This window comes from Cordyceps fumosorosea (genome assembly GCF_001636725.1).
Source record: "Cordyceps fumosorosea ARSEF 2679 chromosome Unknown scaffold_13, whole genome shotgun sequence".
NCBI lineage: Eukaryota > Fungi > Ascomycota > Sordariomycetes > Hypocreales > Cordycipitaceae > Cordyceps > Cordyceps fumosorosea.
This window is the reverse complement of record NW_017387313.1, coordinates 246,991-271,514: the sequence shown is the minus strand read 5'-3', so window position 1 is coordinate 271,514 and position 24,524 is coordinate 246,991. Positions and strand designations below refer to the sequence as shown.

Genomic DNA, 24,524 nt, shown 5'->3' with positions numbered 1-24,524 from the left:
CCAAGTCACGCCGTCACGATAGCCCCGGTACCGGCGTGCAGAAGAGGCAAGAGTTCACGAATGGATGATTGAAGGATATGCGCCGGTAGACAACGAAGAGACAAATGGTTCGGAGGAAGACGAGTAAAATTGACCGCAAAAATTGCATGCAAATTTCCCGCCGACTTCCCGGGGGCTCTGTTCAAGGGTCATCGGGGCCGATAACGCGGTCGCTTAGTGAGCGCTGCATCAAGCTCGTCATTACGCCCCAAAATTGCTAGGCACAGCAACAACTCCACACTATAGGCACGACATTTTTCACAAGCATTGAAAATAGCATTGTGCTCGGATATTCGCTCAATGATGTAGATATCGTGCTCGGCCAGTGAGGGAATGTGGCGAGGCCATTCTCGTGGAGAGGACGCTATACTGACTCGGCGGACAGCTCCCGAGACATTACATGCATTGCATGCATGTCCGCGGCACACGGAGGGAGTCACCCGGCCATCAAGTATTGGACCCCCCGTACCTCTAACCTGCCTGTTTTCTTCTTGCCACTGATAGGGTCTCGTCGTATTTCTAGGGCGAGGTTCCGTTCGATGCGGTGCAGCGACTTCCGGGCCGGGGCCGTGCCGTGGCCGAGCTATCGGCGCATACACGTACAGCTCCAAAAGTCTACACATCTCCGATCACCTGTGCTAAAAGTCGAGAGCACGATTGGTGACCTGGTACTTTTCTCCTCGACCATGCCAGGTTCTATGTAACAAGCGGACCTGTGCGGCGTCCCCAGCTACATTTGCGGTGCCCCCCCCCCCCCTCTTCCGCAACACACAAGCAGGCACCACATCGTCAAGTCCAGCACTTCCACCTTCATCTTAACACCACCTATATCGTCGCATACGCTTCCCCCAGCGCCGACAGCGCCGTCCCGTCCTGACCGACCAGCAACCCCGGAAACGCCCCAAAGTACGCATACCGCTCCCACCCAGCCCTGCTCGTCCAGCCACGGCAGCACCTCCCTTGGAAACCTCACCTGCTCGTCCTCCGTCCCGTAGCACTGAAATTCCGTCACCCACACCGGCAGTCCGTGCAGTTTCCCAAAAAGTACCCCGTCCACGTCCGCGAGTTGTAGTTGCCGCCGGAGGAAGGACCCGCGGTCGTTGCTCCCCAGCACGCTAGGGGTGCCAACGCGCATGCCCAATGTGAGCGGCGGTTGCGCCATGTAGGCGAGGTAGCCGGCGGCGGCCTCGGCGGGGCACAAGGTTGGCGGAGCCGGGGTAGGTCAGGTCTGGCTCGTTGAAGCCGAGGACCTGGCGTTCTTGCTCGGGTTGTTGTTGTTGTTGTAAGCGAGGCCTCGCTTTCCCACCCGAGCCGCCGTCGGACGCGCCCCGGTACACCGTCAAGCGATTGGGGCCTCCGCACGTCTCGGCCGTGTTCCCCTTGCATTTCATGTCGCACTGAGCCTGGCCATCCGGCGCCGGGCCGTTGCCGCTGCCGATCTCGTTGCCACACCCTATGTCACACAGTCAGCAACAACGCCAACTCTTTAGCATGTTCCTGAGCTCATTAGAAGAAGGCGTGTACAGCACTCGCCACTGCCGGCCATCGAGTAGCCTCCCGATTGGCAGGCGTTCTGGCACACCTCGTTGGTCAGGGCCGTGTCGCCACCGGGCACCGCCGCGCCGTGGGACAGGGCTCGCCCGGATACGTTGTCGGTGTAGCATCCCATGGATTGCCAGGCCGCTTTCGCTTTTGAGCTGTCATGGCCAGTCTCTCTGTTCACGGCAGAACATGTTGACGTGAGAGCCAGGGCGCTGATGATAGCGGCGCGTAAGACCTTCCTGCTGCGTGATAGTTGTCATGACAGTACCTGCAGGCGTCATGCGGCGACACAACCTGGATCGGGGAAGGCTAAGGCCAACGGGCTATGCTAATCCCGAGTGCAGTCCTGGTCGAGTGATCTTCCAGGACGCATGTATGTGGACAGCCAACCAGTTGCAACGACCAACAGCGAAGGAGCCTACAGTGGGAATAACCCGGCTAGCAGCCATATATAGAACATTTTGAATCCTTTGAATCCATTGTAAACCACAGTATCCTTTTGGGTCTTTGCCATCCATTTGGTTTGAGACTCAAATTGATGCTACTTGCTCCTTTTGGCCCGGCTGCAGGCGCATGTGACTTGCTACCGCTTGTCGCGGGCTATTTTAACTCGCGATCCTACCCCAGGCTCATCTCTGGAATGTCTTAGTTGCTTCGTGACCTAGTTTCGAAACACCATGGTCGATACGCTATCGACGCGATTCTTTCTGTGAGGCAAACTTGTCAGCGATATCCTACCTGGCCAACGAGTGAGTGTAACGACGTCGCCGACACTCCCCGATAACCCGCAGCCACAGCCCTGACCATCAATGGCCTAGGTATCATGTGTTGGGCTCTATAGCAATGATGGCAGCCGTGCAGCAGCCAATACTGGGGCATATCTGTAAGCTAAGTGAAATGATAGACATGATCTTTTCACCTCGAGCCAACACAACCATAGATCGAGTAGATCCACGTCAAAGACACCACGAGGTTCTTTAAGTTAGCCCGGCAATGCGCCTATCATCGCCCTGCTGCCACCGCAGCCGGCAGATTTTATTGAGAAGCAGTACCTATGTGCTGTCTATCCTATGTGCAAAGCAAAAGCACCTTCGCCCTCGATCTCGGGTTGATAACCCGAACCGGCCACGGCAGACTACGCCGCTTCAGTCTTTGTACTGACCGATGCCGCGGATACCAAGATACCGGCGCCCGTAATGCCGCCGTCGTGACACGGGCTGAGCACGACTCGGTAGGTGCCAGCCACACCGAATCGCTCTTTTATAAGCTGGTCAATAAAGCGCTGACAGTCCTCCAGATAATCCTGAAAGTGCACTATGCAACCGCCCGTATATCCGACGCCTAGCTCCTTCGCCGTTGGCACCGCCTCTGTCACTTTGGCAGGTAGCTCCTCAGAGAGCGTCAACAGGGCCACGGTACCCGCTGCAATGACACCAGCAGCGCGAACCTCGATCGCCTTGGCAATCCTGTACAGTGCCTCGGCAAGGTGTTCCGTCCAGACGAAACCGTCCTTGCCCGTTGATTCAGGCAGCTCGGCGCGCAAGCTGGCTAGAAGCTTGCCGTGTTCTAGAGGCTTGAAGTGGCTCAGGAACGTCGTTGAAAGGCCATGGCGTTCCACCAAAGCCGAAGGCAACGTGTCTCGCGCCATACCCAAGGTGTTGACCATGTAATCTACCAGCATTATGCGTCCGAGCTCACCCAAGTATCTCCCAGCTGACATGTACTCTAAAGGCTGGAAGCCAGGTCTTTCCGTCTGAGCGGAGAGCTGGTCATCCCAGGGCGTGACGAGACCTAGTTTACGCATCGGGGGCGCCGTACCGTTGATGCTCCACTCCGTGTTGACAGCGATCTTCACGTCGCTGAGGCTTTCGCCATCTAGGACGTTAATATTTCGGGGCCACTTGCTTTGGTGCAGCAGACTAAGTCTGAGTGGTACCGTCGCATTAGAGCCAGTTCCTAGAATTAGGCCCATACTGGCGCGCTGTTGTACGGTCCCGCCAAAGTTGTAAATGAACGAGACAAGGGTGGACACCGAGTCGTTTGAGATTGCCGTCACTTTGATATCGGGTAGGTGAGCCGGCTTGGATTCAGCGTATCCCTTCTCGAGGCTGGCCCCAAGATCGGTATTTGGGGCAATGGTGAATCCCTTCCCCATCGATGTTACAGTGGCTTCAGCAAGTGAATGTTGTTGGGAGGGAAAGCTAAAAGTCACACCCATAGGAAGCGGCTCACTGTTGGATAGACCAAGCTCGTCGTACGCATCGCCAACAACTTGGGCAATATGCTTGCCGATCCAGCAAAAGAGGGCCTCGGCGTTGTCATCTTTGAGTTGGTTATCAATCGGCCATGACTTTTCAAAGAGGCGTCTGATGCGAGCTGGCGGGGCTTGCAAAGTGCCATTCAGATGAGCAACTCCATGAGTTCCGTTGACGCCATTGGTGCCATTGGTGCCATTGGTGCTGGCGGCGCCTGACTGCTTTCCGAGAAGCTCGATGAAACCAACTCGGAGATTTGTTCCGCCACTATTGTGACATGGTCAACAGTGTCGTAGTCAAGGTAGCAAGCTTCACACTTACATATCAATGGCTAGATTTCTGTTGCGAGTTAGAAGTGAAGGCTGCAAACGTTCATCCGGCAACTCACCTTCCGCAGGCAGTGTCGGCGATGGGCCGCAGGATGGCATCAGATATAGGCGTGGGGAGGAACTGATCGGTGGGGTTGGCCGCCAGCGCCTTGAAGCAATCATAGAAGCCAGCGGTCAGGGCATGGCATGTTCGGAGGTCAATATGGATAGGCTCGAGGAATTTTGCCAGGAGCTGCTCCTGCGTAGCCGCCATGGCGAGCTTTTTTTAGGGTTTGAGTTGGGCAAGTGAGCAAGGCTGCGAATGGCGTGGGGTCAATGTATCATCTTCGCCACAAGCAAGGCGGGTCGGTCGGGAGAGGCCGCGAGTCGTCTTGCCGCGGGGTTGTGCGGCGGGGATAAATAGCGTCAGGTCGCAGATGAGGATTTCAAGACTCGAAATGAGAAAGGTTGAATGAAGCAGGGACAAAATGTCATAGACGGGGTCGATGAGGTAACTACTCCAAATAAAGCTTGAGCATGGAGCTTGTCCCCATAATAAAGCCCAACGCCGTCCGAGTCGTCGTGATAGAGAGTTGTCAAGGGGAAACGGGGCCGAGCTTAGTGTCGGCGAGAGGGCGGTACACTGGATACGAGTTGTCTCTCTTATATGCGATTATTGCCGCTGAGGTGTCCTTGAGGCGTCTATGATGGGTAGCACGAGTGGTGATGGTACTCGTTTATAAGAGGGAGACCCCCGCACGAAGGTTGGCACGACGTGCATGAGACCAAGTGGAGTGGGAGACGGTGCAGGAGCTGGATAGAGAAGGTGACGAATTATGCTAAAAGGGAACAGCAGCGAGTGACAAGGCAGATGCCTATTGTGGCATGAGCGTGAGCATCGTCGGCTTGGATCTCAACCCTGCACGAGTGCAACGTTTCGTGGGGAAGGGAAACAAGATGCGGCGCGTGGGAACGGGTGGTTGTTTCGAGGCGTCAGTGCATGACTGGCTGGCTCACTCAGCCATCGGGTTATAATATCCGGGATAATAAGCCTTGGCCGGGACGAGGCAGATCAGATCGCGTACGCAGGATGATGGAAGAGGCAAACGGCACGGCAGCGGTGCAACCAGATGGGCAGCATTGCATTGCATTGAGTGTTGAATGGCTTGGTGATACGGTTGCAGGAAACCAGGTTCTGATTTGCCCTGGAGGATGGTTCATTCGTAGTCTCGACAACGGTGTGGTCAGTGATTGATTAATTGGTTTGGTTTGGTGGATGCGGGAGGGCGTCTGGTCGGTGCCCCCCCACTGAGGTTGTCTTGACCTTATACGAACCAGTTCATTCAGTGGGGGCGCCGTCAAGTCCCGCTGGAAGTCCCTCTACAAACAAGGGCCATTCATCATCATGGCCATCAACAGCGCACCTGACACTGAATGGGGCTCTTATTAGTGCACTGGGAGGTCACCTGCAAAAGTCTTGGTTCATGCAACTACTGCAAAAAAGCAGCTCTTAATTTATAATACCCAGTAGTGTCTAGCTAGGCGCCAACCTGTATATTTGATTGTAGAGAACCAACCTCGGCAGTTTTGGGCCAGTGGGTGTGTTCATCAACTGCTGGCCAGTGGCGACTTGTCCAGCAGGGACCACCCATATCACCAGCTACCAAAAGCCTCTAGCATGCTCTGTCACAGCACTATCCAATGCCAAGACAAAAATCGGGAGGAAAAAAATCTAACTGAAACTAAAGGTCTAGAAATAGCTTTATGTTCTATGTACGACATACCTCGTACTCAGTTACATGCTCTGTTTTGCTGCTTGCCTTGTCATGGTGATATCAACTGTTAGCGTCTCAGTCACTGCCGCCACAAGTCCAGCCGCACCGCCGACCTTGTCTCGGACGACCCCAGGTATAACGCCATCGCCACGGCCTCAACCAACCATTCGAAACACGCGGCCCTTAATTCATTCATCCCTCCATCAAGCAGCCAGCGCTCTCGGCAGTATTTCTCCATCTTCCGACAGCACAGACTCAAAACTCCAGCCATAGCTCTCTCTCTCTCTCTCTCTCGCCATGGACGAGAAGCGCCGCTTACCGCTGCACCACCGCCCCCGCGCCGCCGACATGACCGTCCCCGTCGTCCGCCGACGACGCACCCGCCTCTGGCTGCCCGTCCTCGCCCTCGTCCTCATCTGCTACAGCCTGCTATCCACCTACAACATCGACGTCCGCGACCGCCTCGACCAGCTCTCCCGCGAGGCGACCTCGGTCGTCGGCGGCGCCGGCCGACGCAAGGTGCCGCTCGAGGCGCACATCATGAGCAAATGTCCGGATACCAGGGTGCGTAACCGCCTCCCCATATACACTTACGGTGCAGGCACACCGCACGATATTTATCGTTGCTGTTTCCCAGCTAACTTCTTTCTCTCGCGCCACAGGACGCTATGCGACAGCTCATCCTCCCTGCCATGCAGCAGGTTTATGACAAGGTCGACTTTAAACTCTCATATATTGGCTCGTACGTGGGAAATGTTCCTCCTCTCCTCCACCCATCTTTCTCAGTTTAGCATTGCTAACCCGCGCCCCGAACCAGCCTCGACGACGACGACGGCGTCCGCTGCAAGCACGGCCCCTCCGAGTGCCTGGGCAACATCATCGAGCTCTGCGCGCGCGAGCTCTACCCGGACCCCAAGATCAGCCTCGGCTTCGTCATGTGCCTGACCAAGGACTTCACCCACGTCCCCGAGCGCTCCCTCGTCGAGGACTGCGCCCTCGAGCACGCCATCGACATCAAGAAGCTCAACGAGTGCGCCACCCGCGACGACGGCGCCCACGGCATGCATCTCTTGCGCAGCAGCGTTCAGCATTCCGCCGACGTATGTCTTTTGTCTTGCCTCCCACTATTCTCACCTCCAGCTCTCTAACCACACCTCGTCACTCCTCCCAGGTCAACGCCACCATTAGCTGCACCCTCCGCCTCGACAACCAAGTCTACTGCATCCGCAACAACGGCGAGTGGGAGTACTGCCCCCACGGCTCCTCGGTCAACGACCTTGTCCTGGCGGTCGAGAAGCTGGCCTGGCAGTCTTGAGCGGCGCAAACACCTGCGTCCACAGCTCGCTCGCCTCGCCCAGCGTGTACGTCAGCGACACGCCGTCCATGCCCGCCTCCTCCTCCCCCTTCCCCTTCATGACCTCGAGCGTCTCGACGATGCTGTCCAGGCCGATCGCCTTGCCCGTCGCCTGCGTCGCGCCCGCCTCGAGCGCCACGTGCACGACGTGGATGTGGAAGTGATAGTACGTAGGCTGGTAGTGCACATATAGTTTCAGCTGGTCCGCCTCAATAGAAGGATACGTCGCCACCGTCGCCTCCACGATTGCGTCTCTCATGTGCCGTAGCCAGGGGACGTGCCGCCGTCGCAGGTCCCGCAGCGACCACAGGTCCCGCCGCTCGACCAGCGCCAGCAGGTGCAGCGCATCCAGCGTCGACCGGTCCCAGTTGAGGTCCGGCAGCAGCAGGAAGCCCTCGTCGCCCGCCCGCCCCAGCGGCGTCCGGTAGATGACGTCCTCCACCTCGGTGCGGCCCTCGATGATGTTGTAGACCCAGTTCAGCCGGCCCTCCGCCCGCTTCGCCTCCATGTACGGCCGCACCTTGTCGCGGTACAGCGCCGGCGTCTCCGTCACCAGCCGCGCCCCCTGCTTGCTGTACTTCTTCACGTGCGTCTCCGTGCACGGGTAGATGAGGTTGATCTTGACGTCCGGGTAAAAGTCGTCACCGGTGGCGGTGGACGGGGTATCGTTGTCCGCAGCGCCGGTCTGCGCCATGTGCCAACTATAGACGTCGTTGGCGCCCAGGTTCCGCAGCCGCGCGAGCGAGCCCGGTAGCCGGCCCAGGTAGCCCTCGGACGTCGGGAACGGGGCGCGCTCGACGACGAGCAGCGCCGGCCGCCCGTCGACCGTGCCGAGCATGGACGTGCGGCGGCCGCCTTGGTCTATAGATTTTTACGTTAGAAGGGGAGAGTTTCCCAGCCATAACGACCGTTTTCCCATGTTGGCGCGAGAAGCAACCGCCAGTGCGAGGGGGCTATCCTTGGGAAACGTACCTTGGTTGAGCACGCGCTCGAGCTGAAACTTGGCCACAGCCGCCTCAGAGGCGGCTTTGATGTCGATGCTTTCGTCCACCATCTTTTCTGTGTTCAGGTTCGGTGGATTTAAGGCCGAGAGGTTGCTTTGGAGGATGTTGTGCAAGTGAGTTGGAATCTTGAGAGGCAACCCCACCAACCCCACGGAAAACGAAACGCGAGGGGCATTCACTCCGCCGACAGCGGATGGCAGCCTCCAGGGAAGAAAGTCGCTACCTAACCAGCCCTAAATTGTCCAAGCGGGTGTTTGTAATTAAAATTGAATTATTCCAAACAGGATCTAATAAGCATTACTCGTGGTATGGAAGTGTGAGGAAATAGGGCGGTGGGGAAACAGGCGGTTTGGTCAGGCAACGAAACATTGTTCAACTTGACCGAAGAAGGGGAAGAAGATGTGCACCATGTACAAAGAGTTACCATTGGTATCTAAGCTATTTAAAAGAAAAAGTAGTCGAAGAATATTCGTGGGGGATGAAAAACCCGCACCCTGTGCTATGTGCATAAAGATGAAATGCCCATTTCCAACTCAACACACAAGAGAGAAAAAGAGAGAGGCGGATAGCCTCAGTGTATCTTTATTTACATGTAACAAGAGCCCAGAATAAAAGACCGAGTATGTCCCCGCATCTTCTAAACGGAATCTAGTCCCAGTCGTAGACATTATGTACGCTCCTTGAATGCTTGTCAAAGACCAATCGAGCCGTAAAATTGGGCGCGAGTCCGGAAACGAGAGAGTGTGCGTGTGCGAAAATCAAAGGATTATGAAGAAAAAGAATCAAAAAGCCTACTGCGGGCGCCGAGCAATGGGTATAAACAACGAATGAATCGAAACCGTGAAGAAGAAAGCCCAGGTTGTAATAGAAGCTTTGCGCGTCATGTCTCATCCGTGGAGGTGCCAGGAGGCCCTGGTTCATGCATTCTGAACCAAGGGATGCGGTTGTTCGGCTGGCAAGAACGGTTGAGAAAGTGTCGTCAAACGGAAAAGTCGTGGAGAAACAAGGCTAAAGAGCCAGACGCGGAATAGAATACTGTCGCAAATCGTTTGCAAAAATGTACCTAACAGTGCGCTTTCGTATGCAAGACTGGAGTAAAAATAGCCAGGGAATGTCGTTATGGGTTACCTCGCCTGGCCAGCAGGAGATCCAACAGAGCCAGCGTCCGTAGACCCGTCTCCGTCAATCGTCTTGCGCCAATGCTGTGGCAGGCAGACGCAGACCAGAGGGAAGGCCTTCAACTCCGGGGCCGCCGGTACAGGCGGGCTCTGACTATCCTCACGCACTGAAGAGTTGGAGACGCCGCTGTCTCTCTGTGCAGCTCGCGCAGCTTCCCATTCCTCTGCGCGCTGCTCTTGCATGTGGCCGGTGGCCCAGCCATCGTCCCAGATGCCCACGACCTTGATCATATCGCCCCTCTCCAGAGCGAATTCGTCGCCGGCGCGAGGGGAGTAAGCCCACAGAACAGCAACCTTGTCGCCAGGATGAATATCGTCTTGCGAGTAATAGTCCTTGAAAAATGGCAGTTGTTCGGACTGCTGGCTGCCAAAGCCTTGCGGCGAAGAGTACCCCGCACTAAGAGGTGACATCTGGCCGTCACTTCCGAGAGCAGAGCCGCTTGATAGCGATCCATGTCTTCTAGCAGTCATGGGCGGTGGTCGCAATCCAGCGTCGCGATGTTCGAACTCGGGGCTGTCGACGTATTCGTCTGATGAGGACTGGTCTGTGACCTTTCTGCTATCCGGCCGATTGCCACCTCCAGTTGTCGAAAGGCTCTTATTATGCTGGGACGGAGAGCCACCAGAGTGTCCTTCCAGGGCAGACATCCGCGCGATGCGTCCTCCAGGAAGAACCTCGTAGCCTTGTGGAGCACTTTGGGGTTGCTGGGCCATGGCTGGTGTAATTTTCCTGGCCGGCGAGGGTTGGTTGAAGATGCTCCCCGCTTGACTGCTATTAGCTCTGCGTCGTCGGACCAGGCGGAGGCAGAAGAACAGAACCAGCGCCAATAAAGCGACACCAGCAAGAGAGCCAATGACGATGCCTGCAATTGCTCCTCCGCTAAGGCGGTTACTTTGGGGAGCGCCGTTTTCGCCACTGGGGGAAGTCGAAGTCGGACTGGAACCGGTGGATGTGGGAGTCGAAGTCGTGAGGGGGACGGTAGCTGTGATGGATGGAAGTTTCACACCTTCGCAACGAGATTCGGCCTTTGAGTTGTAGCAACAGGTGTCGGTAGAGTTTGTGCCTCCAGCACCGCAGTATCCGCAGAGCCCAATTGTGCTGGATCCGAATCCGCAGTTTTCGACCTCGTTCTTGGAAGCTGGAGTGCAGTCGCCAGCAAGGGCTTTGACGGGCAGACCACAGACTGTGTAGTCAGCTCGGATCAGATCAGCAACATCCCCTCTCGGGTTGCGGCAGAGATTGCTATTAGAGGTGATGTAGGCCTCGCTCTGTGCAAACTCGGCGCAGGAATCAGCGCACAATGGTCTCGAGACACTCGCAGCTAGTCCACAAGGTTCGACGGACATTTGAACCATGGAGCTGCAGATAACAGTCGTAGTCCAGCGAGCGTACATGTTGCTAGAGTTGCGCAGGTCGACGCCACCACACCCAAATCGCCCCTCAAATCTGCCAACGTTAGAATTTGTTCCCTGCAACTTTGGTCAGGCTTAGAGAACGTACCGAGATTGAACGTAATCTGTCTTGATGAAGCTATCTAATTGTTTGTCAAAGGAAGCAACATCGGAGACGTATTGTATAAACGGGCTATGGCAAATTAGCGGGAGGATCTTGTAGTTGAGATAAGTAAACATACTATGTGCTGAGCATAGATTTGCCCGTAGATACGGAGGCACCATCAAAGGCAGGGCAAAGCTTGGTGCCTTGAAGGGGAACACATTGCCCACCGGTCTGGGCCGTTGAAAGCAAGGGCATGGCGGAAAACAGCGCTAGTTGCAGGGCCGAGGGCCGCATTCCATTGTGTCTCCGTCTGTTGCCTCTTTTGGATGGCACCGCATTGATGCGAGCCATGGTTGCGAAGAGGGCTGTGATAATCTGCGATTCAGACAAGGCGTATATCCTAGGAGTGTTCGAGTGAAATTCGATTAGGCGGAAGGGGAGTATTATAACGGAAGCGAGGCTCGGGATGTTGGTTTGCGCGGCAGTTGTGTTTGCTTGAGTCGTCGCGCAAACAGTAAACGGCGAAATGTCGTCTTTGATGCGTCGTTAGCCGAAGCTGACCGCAGAACAGGCGATGATGGAGATCTTGAAAGAACAGGACGGCATGTATGGTGAATTAGGCGCCGTGAAATTATTCGCATGGGCAGGCGAAGTAAAGATGGTTGGCGTTTGCCGAAACGAGAGACAGTTGTATGGCGAAGAAAACGAGTGTGGATGCCGTGGGCGTAGGGGGAAAAGGACGCAAAGACACAAGGAATCCCTCCAACAAGAAGACCGTGATTGTAACTCAAGCGCGTTTGATGTCTAGGTAAAACCGGTTGTCGTCGTTGTGGTCGCACCGTCAGGAAGGCTCCTGACGTTTGGCTGGTCGGGGTACCTTTTCGGTCGTTGCTCGGCGAACACGCTGATGGCGGATTAGGGGGTTGCAGGTCGATTGCCAGGCCGAGCGCGAGGAGACGCGGGAACAGCAGCAATACTTGATGTTGAAAAGTCTGAATTCGGAGACGAGAAGTGCACAAGCAAGTCTGGGCTGCTCAGGAGGTCAAAGGAAGGTAGTCGCAGGAACAAGGCGCCTGGAAAAAGAAACACGGCGAACAGGTGGCTCGGGCGAGACAATGTCACGAAACTGAGGTAGGGCAAGCAGGCTGCGACTTGTCTGCGCGCAACCCAAAAAGGCGCAAGAGAGGAAATGAGGATGGACTCTCTTCTGGCTGCAACGGCAATTGCTTTTTGGGCTCCTGTTTCTTTTTTTTTTTTTCTTCCCAAGGCACTTTTCTTGAGGACGCCCAATGCAGACCCCCAAGATTGGTGCGCGGTGCGTTGGTGTGTGGTGCGTGCGTGCGCTTGGGAGAGCGCGGGGGGAAGGAGGTGCGCCTTTTTCTCAAACGTGGGACACGGCGGAAGGGAAAAAGAGAGAAGTCAGAGAGCCGCACAAGGGAAAGGGAAAAAGGAATGGGAATGGGAATGGGAACTGGTCAGTTCGAGTGAGCGAAAAACGGCCGTGCGAGAATGGGCGGACAGGCTGGTAAGAGAACCCTGGTCGTTTGGGCTGTGGTACCTTGCCTTGGCTGCAGCTAACTAGCGACCTACTGGTACCTGGGACGGGGGATGGGGCTTGTCCTGAGGTGATGGGGGCGCGCCCGGCACATGAGACGGGGGGTTATCAAGCAGTATCTCTTGTTACTGGTATTCGTATTTGCAAGGTGCTGTAAGAAGGACTATATTTACCAGAAGTTGAAGAAGTTGGTAATGTGGAAGTGTAATAACTACGGAGTACCAGTAAAAATAAAGAGCTCAAGTCGGCGGGCAGCTGCTGAAGAGTGACACACAATTCCAAGCCGAGTGTACGAGACTAACCAAAGAAATTCTCCCCAGAGTTGTCGGTTCATATACGCTTATGAATTCATTGAAAGTCTACGCCGCTTGACAAGTTCTTCAAAGAATATTGAGCCCAAGCAGAGCCAGCCAGACAACACCAAACAACAAAAGACCTGCCTGATCAAGCTTCGCTTCTTCCAACTCTGCCCCCAACGGCCATGCTCAACGAAACTATAACTCCCACTAATAAATAACTTACTATCCGTAACTAGTTGTCAACTATCTTGCGCTACTGTACGGGCCGTTTCTGTTCTGGAGCTTTCCTGCACAACAGCCCGTGGAGCGCGGCACGGGCCTGGAGGCGGGCGCCAATCCCAAGAGTCTTCACAATCGCTCACTCGCCAGAGACAATGTCTATCCCTGTTTCCCCGAGGCTCTGTCAGAGGAAAAACTCGGCGCTCTTGCCGCGTTGTCTCTCCTTGAGATTATTGTTTTTATGAGTTGTTGGTGGGCCAGGACTGCATGGTGATAATTTTAGCTCGGCAGGGGTTGGCTGGCTGGCTGGGGCTGCCAATGTGCCTCATCTGGTTCTTGTTTACTTTTCTGTCTTTGCGCCTGCATCGCATCACATATTGGCCAGGCCCCTGCATATAGTTAGATGTGCTTGGAACCTGACACTTCAGAATCTCGTCCCTTGCAGCATTCTTGCTGGCAAGAAACTTATTCATCGCCAATTCCTCTAGTTCGTTCCTCAGTACACAGTTTTACCTGCCCCTCCAGGACAACGCGGCTCGCTAGCTGCCGTTGTTCATCACTTTCCACTTCCATGTCCATCTAATTTTACTCGGACCAGGGTAGCCTGTTCCTGAATTGGTCGTTCCTGCGGCCGCACGTGGAGATTGGTCCGCTTCCATTTCCCTCTCAAAATCCATGCCACTATGCAACTGCAGACTCGCGCCAGCTTCGTGTCATCCCAGCTGCATTCAGCTCTGCGACATGCATCTGCCGCTGCAGGTACCAGGCACAAGATCCATGCCGTCTTTTGCACCTTGCCTTGGTATGTCTGCCACCTGTTCTCGCGTCGCAAAAACTTATTTAGTACTGGTACATCCGTAAATGTGCAACCAGCTTTGTTTCATCAACGCCCAGATCGCGTTTCCGTGCGCGCCCCTGCCGCGAAAGCATCCCATCCATCCCCGCCGCTTCGCGCTGTCAAGCATGTCATGTTCCTGTCAGTCAGATTTCTCGTAGCTGTGGACGTGATATGTAAGAAGACATGTTTGCGGACACGAGCACCTACCTGAATGAATGCGAAGTACGGATACAGCCAACAACTTGGTGGCCGCTCTTGCAAGCCTCTTACAATCCAGCTAGAAGCAAGTATACCTCACATAAGACGGTACGATGATGCCGAAAAGCAATTTTGTAATCGTACAGAAATTGTTTCCGACGCTTGAGAATGTGACAACAAACTCAAATCAATGGCGCGTCAGATCTACCAGTCTGCTACGTTGGGATGACCTTTGGCTATGCAAGCACAGTTGTCAGCCGAAAATCCAACTTTGAAACTGCAATGCTTGGGAAGTGTGAATGCACGCAAGACGCGATATGTTGGTCATCTTTTTGGTTGACAAAGTTATGACCAACACGATGCTGTGACATTCACAGCCTCATACCGTTAATTGGTTGCCCCTATATACATAAGCAGATGCAAATCACCTTACCACCATGAGATCTCAATTTATTATCAAGGGCATCGTCGTTGTACAGGGTATCGCCATCCTCCTGCCAACAATAACCCCATTACCCCAAAGCAGTGTGCATGGGAAAAAGCAAAAGCGCATCAGCACCAAGAACTTTCATCTCTCGTCATCCGATTGCGTGGTAAGACCCCCTCTTCGTGTCCGCAGCTCCGCAGTGCCTCAGATAAAGTATTAGGATTGCAAAACACCTTACGATAAATTTTGACGATAAATGCCTGCTATAAATAGCTAAAAGTCAGCAACTTCGCCACGTCTTTCTTAATTGCGGACTTGGCAGGCATCGTTCACCATCGCCGAAATCCAGTTCAACAGAACCAGCCAGCGCCAGTCTTCGGTCCCGAAGGTGAGCAAAATGCATGGCACTCGGGCATTCTATATGTGCTTGTCCTTGGTTTGGCTTAAGGGCGGCCCACCTCGCGCATACCAGACACCGACCGCCGACGCGGGGCGTGAGAAGACACCCCAAATAAGGTTGGTAATAGCGTTGCCTTTGCTCTACTGGATGGAATCGCGCATGAATATCGATGACGAATAGACTAGCGAATAATGAAAAAAAAAAAAGTTAAAATTCACGAGTTTACCAAGCAACCAAGCGCCGTCGCGTCGTGCTCACGATCATCATAGCTGGTTAGTAGTAGGCACAATGTTTGGAATTACCACAGCGTGCAAACAAAAGAGACCTTGACTTTTAGCATCCCGGGTACTGTATCTATATAACTAATATGGGCTCGATTGATAATGGTCCTCGCGGAGATGCCAGGGCTGACACAGTGCCGCCGCGCAGATTGCACAACGGACTTGCCTCGGAGCCGGAGCTACAGCATGAACGCCTAAAAAGTTTACCCATGCATCCACGCAACCTAAAATGATGAGGCGAAAAACATACCTACAGATGCACATCTTTGAAAGAAAAATCGCTTCAAGTAGGTACGGTTCTAGAAGCAGACAAATAAGAAGGAGGTCATATAACGATATGGAACGAATAAAGAAAATAAGACTAGCAAGAAGAATGAAAAGGATAAAAAAGATGAGAAAGATCAAAATAATACGGACGACTTCTAACAGCGGCCTCCGTACTCTGTAATTACTTTGGTGAATATCCACGGAGTAATATCCATGGAGTACAGATGGTAACACCGTGATGTGGTAGGGCTACTGCTGCGTATGTACCTTGCTACGCTTATTCTCATATAAAAGATACCTTCGGCGCACGGCGCTTACTGGAAAGGCGAGCTGCCAGCCTTGCCTTCGGTGTCTCCACTTTTTCTCGCCCCCTCAAGGCCGACCCTCCGCGGAAGCACCCGTGCGTGTTGGTCGCTCGCCTGCCTGCGTCAGAATGGGGATAGTAAATGTAAGTCACAATGGGGAATAGTATAAACCAACCCGTGACTTTGCCTGAGGGCTCCAACCTTAAGGGGCTATAACTTCGGCCGGTCTGTCCTCTCGTGTTTGTTTTTCCTTCCTTCTTCAACACATACTCGATCATCAAAATGAATGCTCAACTTATGCAACACGTTCGTTCCTTCCCACCAACACCAGGAAAACGCGTCCCATGCCAATCTCTAACATTTCCCAGGGTCCCCCATATCCTCCCTCGGGAGCTGGCCTCGGTGGTCGTCCCACAGTCGCGGTCGACGTGCCCATCTCGTCCGTCTTCATCGCCCTCTTTCTCACGTCTGCCATCCTCAACATGACGATCCTCCAACTCAACATCCGCAGCGGCCACAAGTTCATCCTCTCGGGTGTCCTCTTCGGCTTCAGCATGGCCCGCATCCTCGCCAACGTCATGCGTATCGTCTGGGCCACCAAGCCCACCAACGCGTCCATCGCCATCGCGGCCGGCGTCCTCACCAACGCCGGCGTCGTCCTGCTCTTCGTCGTCAACCTCATCCTCGTTCAGCGTCTGCTACGCGCCTACCACCCCTCCTTTGGCTGGAGCCGCAAGGTCGGCCTCGCGTTCAAGTTCCTCTACTTCGCCATCGCGGCCGCCATCATCATGGTTATCGTTGCCGTCGTCTACAGTTTCTACACTCTCGACCCCAAAGCCAAGCTGCGCATACGCGAGGTCCAGCTCACCGGCGTCGTCTTCCTGGCCGTGCTCGCGTTCCTCCCCATCCCCATCGGCCTCGCCGCCGGCCTCATCCGCAACAAGAACCCGGATGACATCTCGTTGTTCTCCAAACCCACCTACTGCTACCACTGTGAACGTCAGGAGCCTGCGCGCGAGCCCATCGGCCAGGGCAACCGCCAGGGCGTCGCCACCTCGCTCCGCTTCAAGCTCGGCCTTGTACTCTTCACCTCGGCCCTGCTCACCCTCGGCGCCGCCTTCCGTGCCGGCGTTGCCTTCTACCAGCGGCCCGCGACCAACCCGGCCTGGTTCCACAGCAAGGCCTGCTACTACTGCTTCAACTACATCATCGAGATCGTGGTTGTCTTCACCTACGCCCTGATTCGATTCGACCGTCTCTACCACGTCCCCAACGGCAGCAGCGCGCCCGGTCACTATACCGTAACGGATCCCAGTTTCGAAACTACGAGTGGGCGTCCCATGACCGTTGCCCAGCAGCAGAGAGCAATGGAGCGAGAGGCCGACCTTCAACGCGAGAGTGACAAACAGGCTGCCTAGATGGCCAGCCTCGGTTTTAATGGGCGGAAACAGGGTCGCATTGGCAAGTTTGCCAGAAGATTGGCCGGAAGAATTGTTTGAAACCGGTGTATTGGGCGTATTGGATGGAGGATTTGCCGGAAGATCGGCGTATGGGAGTATTGGCCGGAAGACCGGCGTATTGGCGTATTGGAGTTACTGGGAACCATAGATTGTGCTTTTTCTCGATAGACTGATTCAAGAGACAATACCCCAGATTAATAAGTTAATTGATTTTCTTTTGTTTTTAACTCTACAAACTTGTGAATCCTCCGTGTTTCACCCTTAGTGTCTCGTCTACCTTCTGTATTTCGTCTATCTTCTGTGTCTCGTCTATCTTATGTACCCCTTTATCTTGTGTATCTCGTCTATCCCGGCATCTTCTCCATCTTTAGGCAAGTATCTCGAAAGATGGGGGATTTTTACCTTCTCGTTACCCTAGGATATGACCAACCTTGTTCCGACCGTGTTTGCCGTGGACTTCATTTGGAGAGGACCGCATGTTCTCTCCGAACCCAGTATATGTTGCAGTGGCAGGGCCTCTTCCCATGTTGATGCCAATTGGCGAGCATGTATTTGCCATCGTCGATGTGACGGTGGCCACATCGTCCGATCTCGTTCTCAACCAATATCGCAATTATAGAGCTATTAGTAGTATTCAACAAAGGTGTGCTAGCAGCTGCAGTCAGCATTGGTTACACTGTAGATATCCAACCAGCACCTTTGACCCCCATATTAGAGGATACGTGACGTTAAATGCATCATTATCCCATAACCGTCAGCATCACTATTTTCAAACCAATGATGTAAGAGAGTCTTTTCTTTTGTCTTCTTTTACTTGTTCATTTTTTTTCCTGCTTTGCAAAATCTATACAACGCGTTGTCGTCCACTTTGGTAGCTCAAGCAGCTGCCAACCGCCTCCTCTCCAGTTTTGACAATCCCCATCCCACACGAAATGGCAGAGCTGAACTCATTGCCAGTCTGCCGCGCATTGCATACATTACGGAGGCCTATGTGGCAACTCTAGCACGTCTATTCCTTCTACCAAGGTACAAACCCCAGTGCAAGGCTGATTTGCGTTTAATTCCGCGCCACAGGATCAGAGGAAATAGTCGGGAGTTCCTAGATGGGTTAGCAAAGCTGATGGCGAGGTAAAGGGATAGCACATACTTCTCGAAACCATTGGCTCTCCGGCTCTGGGGCACGGGTCAAATTGCAGGCTGCAAAAGGTCAGTATCCATCGCTAGCAGCCGTACATAACTAGACATACAATGTGTATTTCAGATGCTCATCAATCTCCATGATGGCTGCTTGGTTACCACAGCGGTAGCAGTAGTTGGGGGCGGAGAAGATGGTGACTACATTGCGATCTTGCGACCAGTTGTATCCCTCCATAACGAGTTGGTGCGCGCGTGCAATCAATGTCAAGCCATTGTTGTGATTGAAGGCTTCTGAAATGTCCTGGCCAAAAGTGTAGCCGGCACCACGGGGCGAAATTCCCCATCCGCATCGATCGTCTGGGTCTGACCAGAGGAGGTCACACATTGGTCCTTCGTGAGGCACTTCCTGGATACGGTCGAGAGCTCGAATGTTATCCAATGTGTCGATGCTAGGGGAAAGGCCACCGTGGAGGCAAAAAATTTGGTTGTCAATAAGCGCAGTCAACGGCAGGTAGTCGAACAGATCGGTAAAGTATTTCCAGACGTTGGCGTTGCCATACTTGCGCAGGCACTCGTCGTAGAATCCGTAGACTTGGGTGATTTGGCGCGACTCGTGGTTTCCGCGGAGAATGGTGATGCGCTGGGGGTATCTGATCTTGAGAGCGACGAGAAGGGTCACAGTCTCGACCGAGTAGTAGCCTCGGTCGACATAGTCACCTAAAGAGCTGGGGTCAGTTATGGTCACCGGAGATGACAAATTGTAGCACCGGCTCGACCTACCCATAAACAAATAGTTTGTGTCGGGGTTGGGGCCACCAATCTTGAAGAGCTCCATGAGATCGTGGAACTGGCCGTGGATGTCGCCACAGACGGTAACGGGGCATTTCTAGGCAATCGTCAGCCTCGCGACGGCGAGATCCCATCTCTCGCGTCAAAGCCATCAACTTACGACCGGCTGCACATTTGACTCTTCTTGTAGTACTTCGCGGGCCTGTTTGGGGAGCACGGGTCAGCCACTCATCGTCTGGGCGGTCACGCGAGAAAACGCTGCAGATTCGGGCGCGCTAATATCGCAATGTTGGCGAAGCCGCCAAACGCTCGCATTGGGCATCGCGAGCGAAGGGTTAAGAAAAAATCCGTCTGCGTCGCGCAAGATTCAAATTGCTCTTACCTTGTCGCAAAGTCTCTGGACGTCGGCCTCGGCGAGCTGCTTGCAGGTCATCAAGCTCTCAATCCAGCCGTCGAGCGTGGGAATCGTGGCGGGCTCGTGCTGAACAGACGACACCTCGGCAGGCGCTCTTCCCACGTCCTCCATATTGGTATCCATGGTGAATATCGAGTCTGACGGCGTCGCGGCGCTGGGAAGAAGGCGAGACGAGATGAGGTGTTGGAGGGGTATGCGTGGGCAAGTTGCTCCTTGTCACGCCTTGTGCTGGCCTGGGTTCCTGGCGGTGGGGTAGCCAAGGGGGGGGGGAAGGCTGGCGGTTGCGATAGATGCGAGAGACGATAAAGGTCGCGAATGCACGGCAGAGAATGTTGCAGTGCAGATAAAATACAAGAGACGCGCAAATGTCACGGGCGCGGTGGTCGTTGGTGTATGTGGTGGTGTGGCGTGGTTGGCGGCGCGGCGATGCAAGCTGGGAAATGATGTTTTGTGTTTTTTGTGATGATGGATGAGCCTCGATGGACGGGCGGAAGCAGGTTGGAACTGGGAAGTGGCCTTGGAGCAAGGGAGGGGCGAAAAGAGCTATGGCGCTATTTGCAGCTCTGCAGGCTGCACTGAGATTACTTCGTACAGGCGGCTGCCCTTAAATTTCCACTCCGCAAACGCTGGGGCTGCACGGGCATTTGGCAACCGACGCCTCCCGTAGCCACCGCCATGAACCACTAGAAACTGATAACACATGTAAGATAACCCAACCCCTACCACAGCACCAGCGAGACGGAGCGATGTCAACTTCTTTAAACATGTATTGCTACATATATTCTTTGGGGAAAGTCCATAGTGCCTCCGTCTTTGCTCACCCCGCTGCCAGCTCTTTGTCCTGCAACACAACACAACACAACACAACAGATCCCATCGTTCCACGTTGGGCACTGCGTCATTGCTTCCCTACATGCAAGTTAGCCCTGGCTGCCCAACCCAGCAGGCCGAGTGTCACCTCTTCATTGTTCCTCTATCAAAGTCTCATCGCCATACTATCTCCAAGTTTCATCATGCGTAGTTGCAACATTATCGTAACATAACTCCATATTTCCCCCCAACGGCCAGTGGCCTTTCACTTTGACGTTAACCCTAGCCCAGTAGGCGATGCCGACGCTTCATAGGACACATCTCGGCCGACAAGGTCTTGAAAGTCAAGTCCTACGGCAGACAGCTTCTTGGCGTGCTCCTTTGCTCTGTCCATGCACTCCTTCCATACCGGGCCGCGGCGCTCCGTGCTACTGAGCTGCCTCGCCAGGATGGCATTGAACGCCTCGACTTCTTGCTTCGCCCACTTGACGCACGCGCTCATCATCGGCGGCGGAAAGCACGCTTGGAAGCACAAGACTGTGTTGTGAATGATGGTGAAGTAGACATATGACAACTGCCAGATGTATAGATGCAAGTCTCCCTGGAAGATGCATTGCCTGTAGACCAAACGTTAGCCCTCATCCACTGTCCAACAAGCCGTTGCTCGACGTACCTCGAACGCTTATGGATCGTGTCACTTCGCGCATTTAAGTATGCTTCCCTCGCTCTATCATGATATCCCAGCCTCGTCAGCCACGACACATTCTGCTTCGACTTCATCCTTTCATTGTGCGTGGCCTCGAGCTCACGAATGACAATATCCCCCAGCCGGTTGCACCGCTCCTCCACCTTGAAGCTGATAAAGTCCTGCGCAACCGCGTTGCTCTTCAGCCCCCTTGATAGGCTCTTGAGCTGCTCAACCAGCGCCACAGCAGGCTCGAAGCTCTGCAGCGCAATGTTGATGTCTAGCTCGTCCATCTGGCTCTCCACCCAGCGCAGGTTCTGCTGCTTGCCGTCGACCTCGATTAGCATATCCTTAATGTCTGACAGAGTCTCGAGAAGCTCCGTCTTCTGCAGCAGGCCGGGGTCTCGCGAGGCAAAGTAGTTGATCGTCTCCTTGGCCTTATTGTTGGCCTCCATCTCATACTCGAGACCCTTGCGGAGCTCCTCCACCGCCTTGCGCACGTTGAGCAGCAGTGCCTTCTTGGTGTCGTCGTCGGCCTTTTCTGTGCGGTAGATAAATGACTCCTGCCCGCCGCCTCGCACCATGATGGCGTCGGCAAGCTTATTGCGGCCGCCAGACGACGAGTCCCCGGCGCCCGGCATGTCAATGACCTCAATGTCGAGCAGCGGCCAGCACCGGTCGGCAACGAGCTTCGTCATGGGCCCACGCGTATCCGCGTTGGGCGCGTCCATCTTGCGCTTCTTCCGCGACGCGATGAGCAGGTGATCGTTGAGCAGGAAGATCTGCATCGCCCTGCGGGACTTGTATGTGGCATTGTCGAGCTCAACCCATGGCCCGGCGTTCTGCACGACGTGGCGGCCGGACGAGTTGGGCAGGAATTTTTGAGAGCCTTCAACATTCTTATACAAGGCCTGCATCTGCGAATTCCAGAGCGCGCTTCTGTCGGCCACGGAGCTGCGCTTGTCTCGCTTGCTCAGCGTCGACCCCTGGCCTGGGATGCTGGCGGGTTCGTCGTTTTTAGCCGTGGCGGAGCGCAACGCCGTGGTGTTCGTCTTGAGTTCTGACATGAGGTTCCGTAACGTCCGCATCTCGCCCTTGAGCTTCTCCGCCTCTTTACTAATCTTGATGAATTGCGTGCGGTTCTGTAATAGATTCTGTTGGAGGTCGGATGCGGCACGGATTTTGAGCTTCTTGAGGGAGTCCTCAAATTCTCGGATCTGGCCATCCGTGGCATCGCCCAGCGTGGCTGCCACATATTGGTCTGGCACGAGGGCGGGGTCTCGCAGCGCCTTGATATCTATAACCGGAGCAGCGCCGCCTCGGGAGGGAGGTGGGCGTCGATCTTTTTGTTCGTATTTGTCCATTGACGGCAGTGCCGGCACTGAAGGGATTGGGCCATCCAAGTCCAAGGGGGTATTGTTGAATCGTGTCGAGTATCGCTGTTTGACGAGGTCCGATGTCTACCACCCATGTTAGTCCATTACAACGGCCGGCCCATCACAACTGCTCTCAAATTACCTTCCCGCCAGCCATGGGCGGCGGTCTTAACCGAGGCCGCATTGGCGGCTCACCAGCCGCACCAGGAGGGCCCGGGATGGCGGCCACGCCGGAGCCATCTTGCAGGATAGGACTGGAGATTTGTCGCGGCGCGCTGATGGTGGGTTTCGCCTTGCGCTTGCCGCTTCGCAGCGAGATCTTGCTGCGTTCTTCTGACATAATGCAATGCGAGGCACTGTCCAAGAAGGCGGCAAATATAAGAAGAAGAGAAGAGGCCTCGCAGAGCACAAAGGGGGCTGTTTGTCGTCAGACCAAGCTGCGACGAGGCTGGTGGTGATGCTGCTTCAGGTACAGTAAACGCTCCAGTGACCTTTACGGGGCTGCATCCTCTGTATATGGACCCAATTCTGCTGCCAGCGGGGTGGTTTAACCCGAGTTTCTCCCGGTCCGCATCAAATTCCACCGCCGCGGTACGCAAAGCCAAAGCTCCCCTGAGCAGCCAATGGAGCCCACTGCAACGAGCTCCACGCGCTGCGCCGACTTGGCTCCAGCTGCCAATTGCAAGGCAAAAAAAAAATTGGCCTTGCTGGTGAGCGCATCGCAACCAGCTTCAACCTCACTTCTCTCCCCGTATCTCCCCTTTCGTCTACCAACAGTCCATCAAGCCGCGACACTGTTGCCCTCCCTTTTTGGAAACCTTGCATCGTCGGATTGCTGCCTCGTCTTCTACAGCTTTGCATTCTTCTTCCCCCCCCCGAGACTGCGCTCTTTTCTCCCCAACTACTCCCATACCTCCCTCCCCTCTCCCACACAGCGAAAACCATGGTGCAAAGCTCGACCATCATGACGGCGTCTGTCGCCACTGCGGCTACCGCCGTCGTCGGTATGTTTTCCCTTTTTTTTTTTTTTTTTTTTTGCAATTGGCAGTAGACGCAATTGTCCGCTTTAAAGATGACACAGCCGCTCATTAACCCTGCCTTCTTAGCCTACGCCATCTACTTCGACTACCGCCGCCGCAGCCAGGCCGAGTTCCGCCGGGATCTGAGACGTAATGAGCGCCTGCAGGCCCGCGCCAAGGCCAAGGCCGAGAAGGAGGAGGCCGAGGCGTCCTCGCAGAACCTGCGCGCCACCGTCAAGGCCCGCGTCGACGAGGCCAAGGAGGAGGGCTTCCCGCAGGGCGTCGAGGAGCGCGAGGCCTACTTTAGCGAGCAGATTATGGCCGCTGAGGTCATGAGCGCCGACCGTAAGTCCCTGTTAACCCCCTTCTCAGTACCTGACAGCTTTCCGGAGACCCCGACAGCGTTGCCACACACTCCGATGCAGGACTAACAAACCCGTTGCAGCATCCAAGGCGATCGACTCGGCTCTTGCCTTCTACCGCGGCCTCAAGGTCTACCCCAACCCCGGTGACCTGATCAAAATTTACGATAGCACTGTTCCCAAGGTATGTGGCATTATCAATAGATCGGTCGGTGCCCGCTGACAGTCCCCAGCCCATATTGGACATTCTCGCCGAGATGATCGCATACGACTCCAGCCTCGACATCCGCGCAGTGCCCGCTGGTGCCGCCCCCGGCGGCATCAACCTGGGCGATATCCCCAATGTCGGCCTCGATTAAATGCCTACTAATGTTAATCTCAACTACTCCCCAACGGAGTGTGTAACAATCCCACTATCGTCTTCGGCATGTATGACAGCTGGGCTGACCGGCGGCCGGAGGAACTCAAGCTGCACCCTTTCGATGGGTCCGTCTCGATTCTTGCGCTCCGCCAATGAACAAATTCAAAAATTCGGAAATTCAAGGCCAGACGACCACGGTCCTGGCCTCAGTGTACCATATTGTCCTTCTTTTAGGCTTCAGATAGAGCTTTGTGTAAACAGTGTACGGTCAGAGATACCGCTACGGGGGCTTTGGGAAAGGCAGCTATGGTAGCAGTCTCCAAATAAATAAAATCATGATCCACGGCTAGTATTCAGTGATTGTCAGG

The 24,524-nt window shown here is 54.7% G+C and overlaps 8 protein-coding genes across 8 annotated transcripts; 3 read left to right on the top strand and 5 right to left on the bottom strand.

Annotated features, from left to right (window-relative positions):
• Window positions 1-2,716: 2,716 nt before the first annotated feature.
• On the bottom strand, window positions 2,717-4,418 carry ISF_05465 (Hexokinase; the record flags this gene model as incomplete). Its single annotated transcript, XM_018849070.1, has 3 exons — window positions 2,717-4,103; window positions 4,158-4,175; window positions 4,225-4,418. 3 exons carry the CDS (start codon window positions 4,416-4,418, stop codon window positions 2,717-2,719), a joined length of 1,599 nt encoding a protein of 532 aa, XP_018703641.1.
• A 1,798-nt stretch (window positions 4,419-6,216) lies between these two features.
• Window positions 6,217-7,067, top strand: ISF_05464 (Gamma interferon inducible lysosomal thiol reductase GILT; the record flags this gene model as incomplete). Its single annotated transcript, XM_018849069.1, has 3 exons — window positions 6,217-6,483; window positions 6,582-6,661; window positions 6,737-7,067. The coding sequence occupies 3 exons, from the start codon at window positions 6,217-6,219 to the stop codon at window positions 7,065-7,067; spliced, it is 678 nt and encodes a 225-aa protein (XP_018703640.1).
• A 120-nt stretch (window positions 7,068-7,187) lies between these two features.
• Window positions 7,188-8,327, bottom strand: ISF_05463 (Scavenger mRNA decapping enzyme; the record flags this gene model as incomplete). Its single annotated transcript, XM_018849068.1, has 2 exons — window positions 7,188-8,134; window positions 8,246-8,327. 2 exons carry the CDS (start codon window positions 8,325-8,327, stop codon window positions 7,188-7,190), a joined length of 1,029 nt encoding a protein of 342 aa, XP_018703639.1.
• Window positions 8,328-9,401: 1,074 nt separating this feature from the next.
• Window positions 9,402-11,247, bottom strand: ISF_05462 (SH3 domain containing protein; the record flags this gene model as incomplete). The annotated part of the gene is made up of 3 exons (XM_018849067.1): window positions 9,402-10,902; window positions 10,957-11,040; window positions 11,090-11,247. The coding sequence occupies 3 exons, from the start codon at window positions 11,245-11,247 to the stop codon at window positions 9,402-9,404; spliced, it is 1,743 nt and encodes a 580-aa protein (XP_018703638.1).
• A 4,777-nt stretch (window positions 11,248-16,024) lies between these two features.
• On the top strand, window positions 16,025-17,160 carry ISF_05461 (hypothetical protein; the record flags this gene model as incomplete). Its single annotated transcript, XM_018849066.1, has 2 exons — window positions 16,025-16,048; window positions 16,111-17,160. 2 exons carry the CDS (start codon window positions 16,025-16,027, stop codon window positions 17,158-17,160), a joined length of 1,074 nt encoding a protein of 357 aa, XP_018703637.1.
• A 1,118-nt stretch (window positions 17,161-18,278) lies between these two features.
• On the bottom strand, window positions 18,279-19,666 carry ISF_05460 (serine/threonine-protein phosphatase PP2A catalytic subunit; the record flags this gene model as incomplete). Its single annotated transcript, XM_018849065.1, has 6 exons — window positions 18,279-18,301; window positions 18,350-18,399; window positions 18,450-19,056; window positions 19,120-19,225; window positions 19,289-19,330; window positions 19,511-19,666. 6 exons carry the CDS (start codon window positions 19,664-19,666, stop codon window positions 18,279-18,281), a joined length of 984 nt encoding a protein of 327 aa, XP_018703636.1.
• Window positions 19,667-20,618: 952 nt separating this feature from the next.
• ISF_05459 (exocyst complex component EXO84) lies at window positions 20,619-22,754 on the bottom strand (the record flags this gene model as incomplete). The annotated part of the gene is made up of 3 exons (XM_018849064.1): window positions 20,619-20,970; window positions 21,027-22,498; window positions 22,557-22,754. The coding sequence occupies 3 exons, from the start codon at window positions 22,752-22,754 to the stop codon at window positions 20,619-20,621; spliced, it is 2,022 nt and encodes a 673-aa protein (XP_018703635.1).
• Window positions 22,755-23,357: 603 nt separating this feature from the next.
• Window positions 23,358-24,154, top strand: ISF_05458 (Protein import receptor MAS20-related protein; the record flags this gene model as incomplete). Its single annotated transcript, XM_018849063.1, has 4 exons — window positions 23,358-23,418; window positions 23,521-23,778; window positions 23,879-23,979; window positions 24,029-24,154. The coding sequence occupies 4 exons, from the start codon at window positions 23,358-23,360 to the stop codon at window positions 24,152-24,154; spliced, it is 546 nt and encodes a 181-aa protein (XP_018703634.1).
• Between the last annotated feature and the right edge of the window lie 370 nt (window positions 24,155-24,524).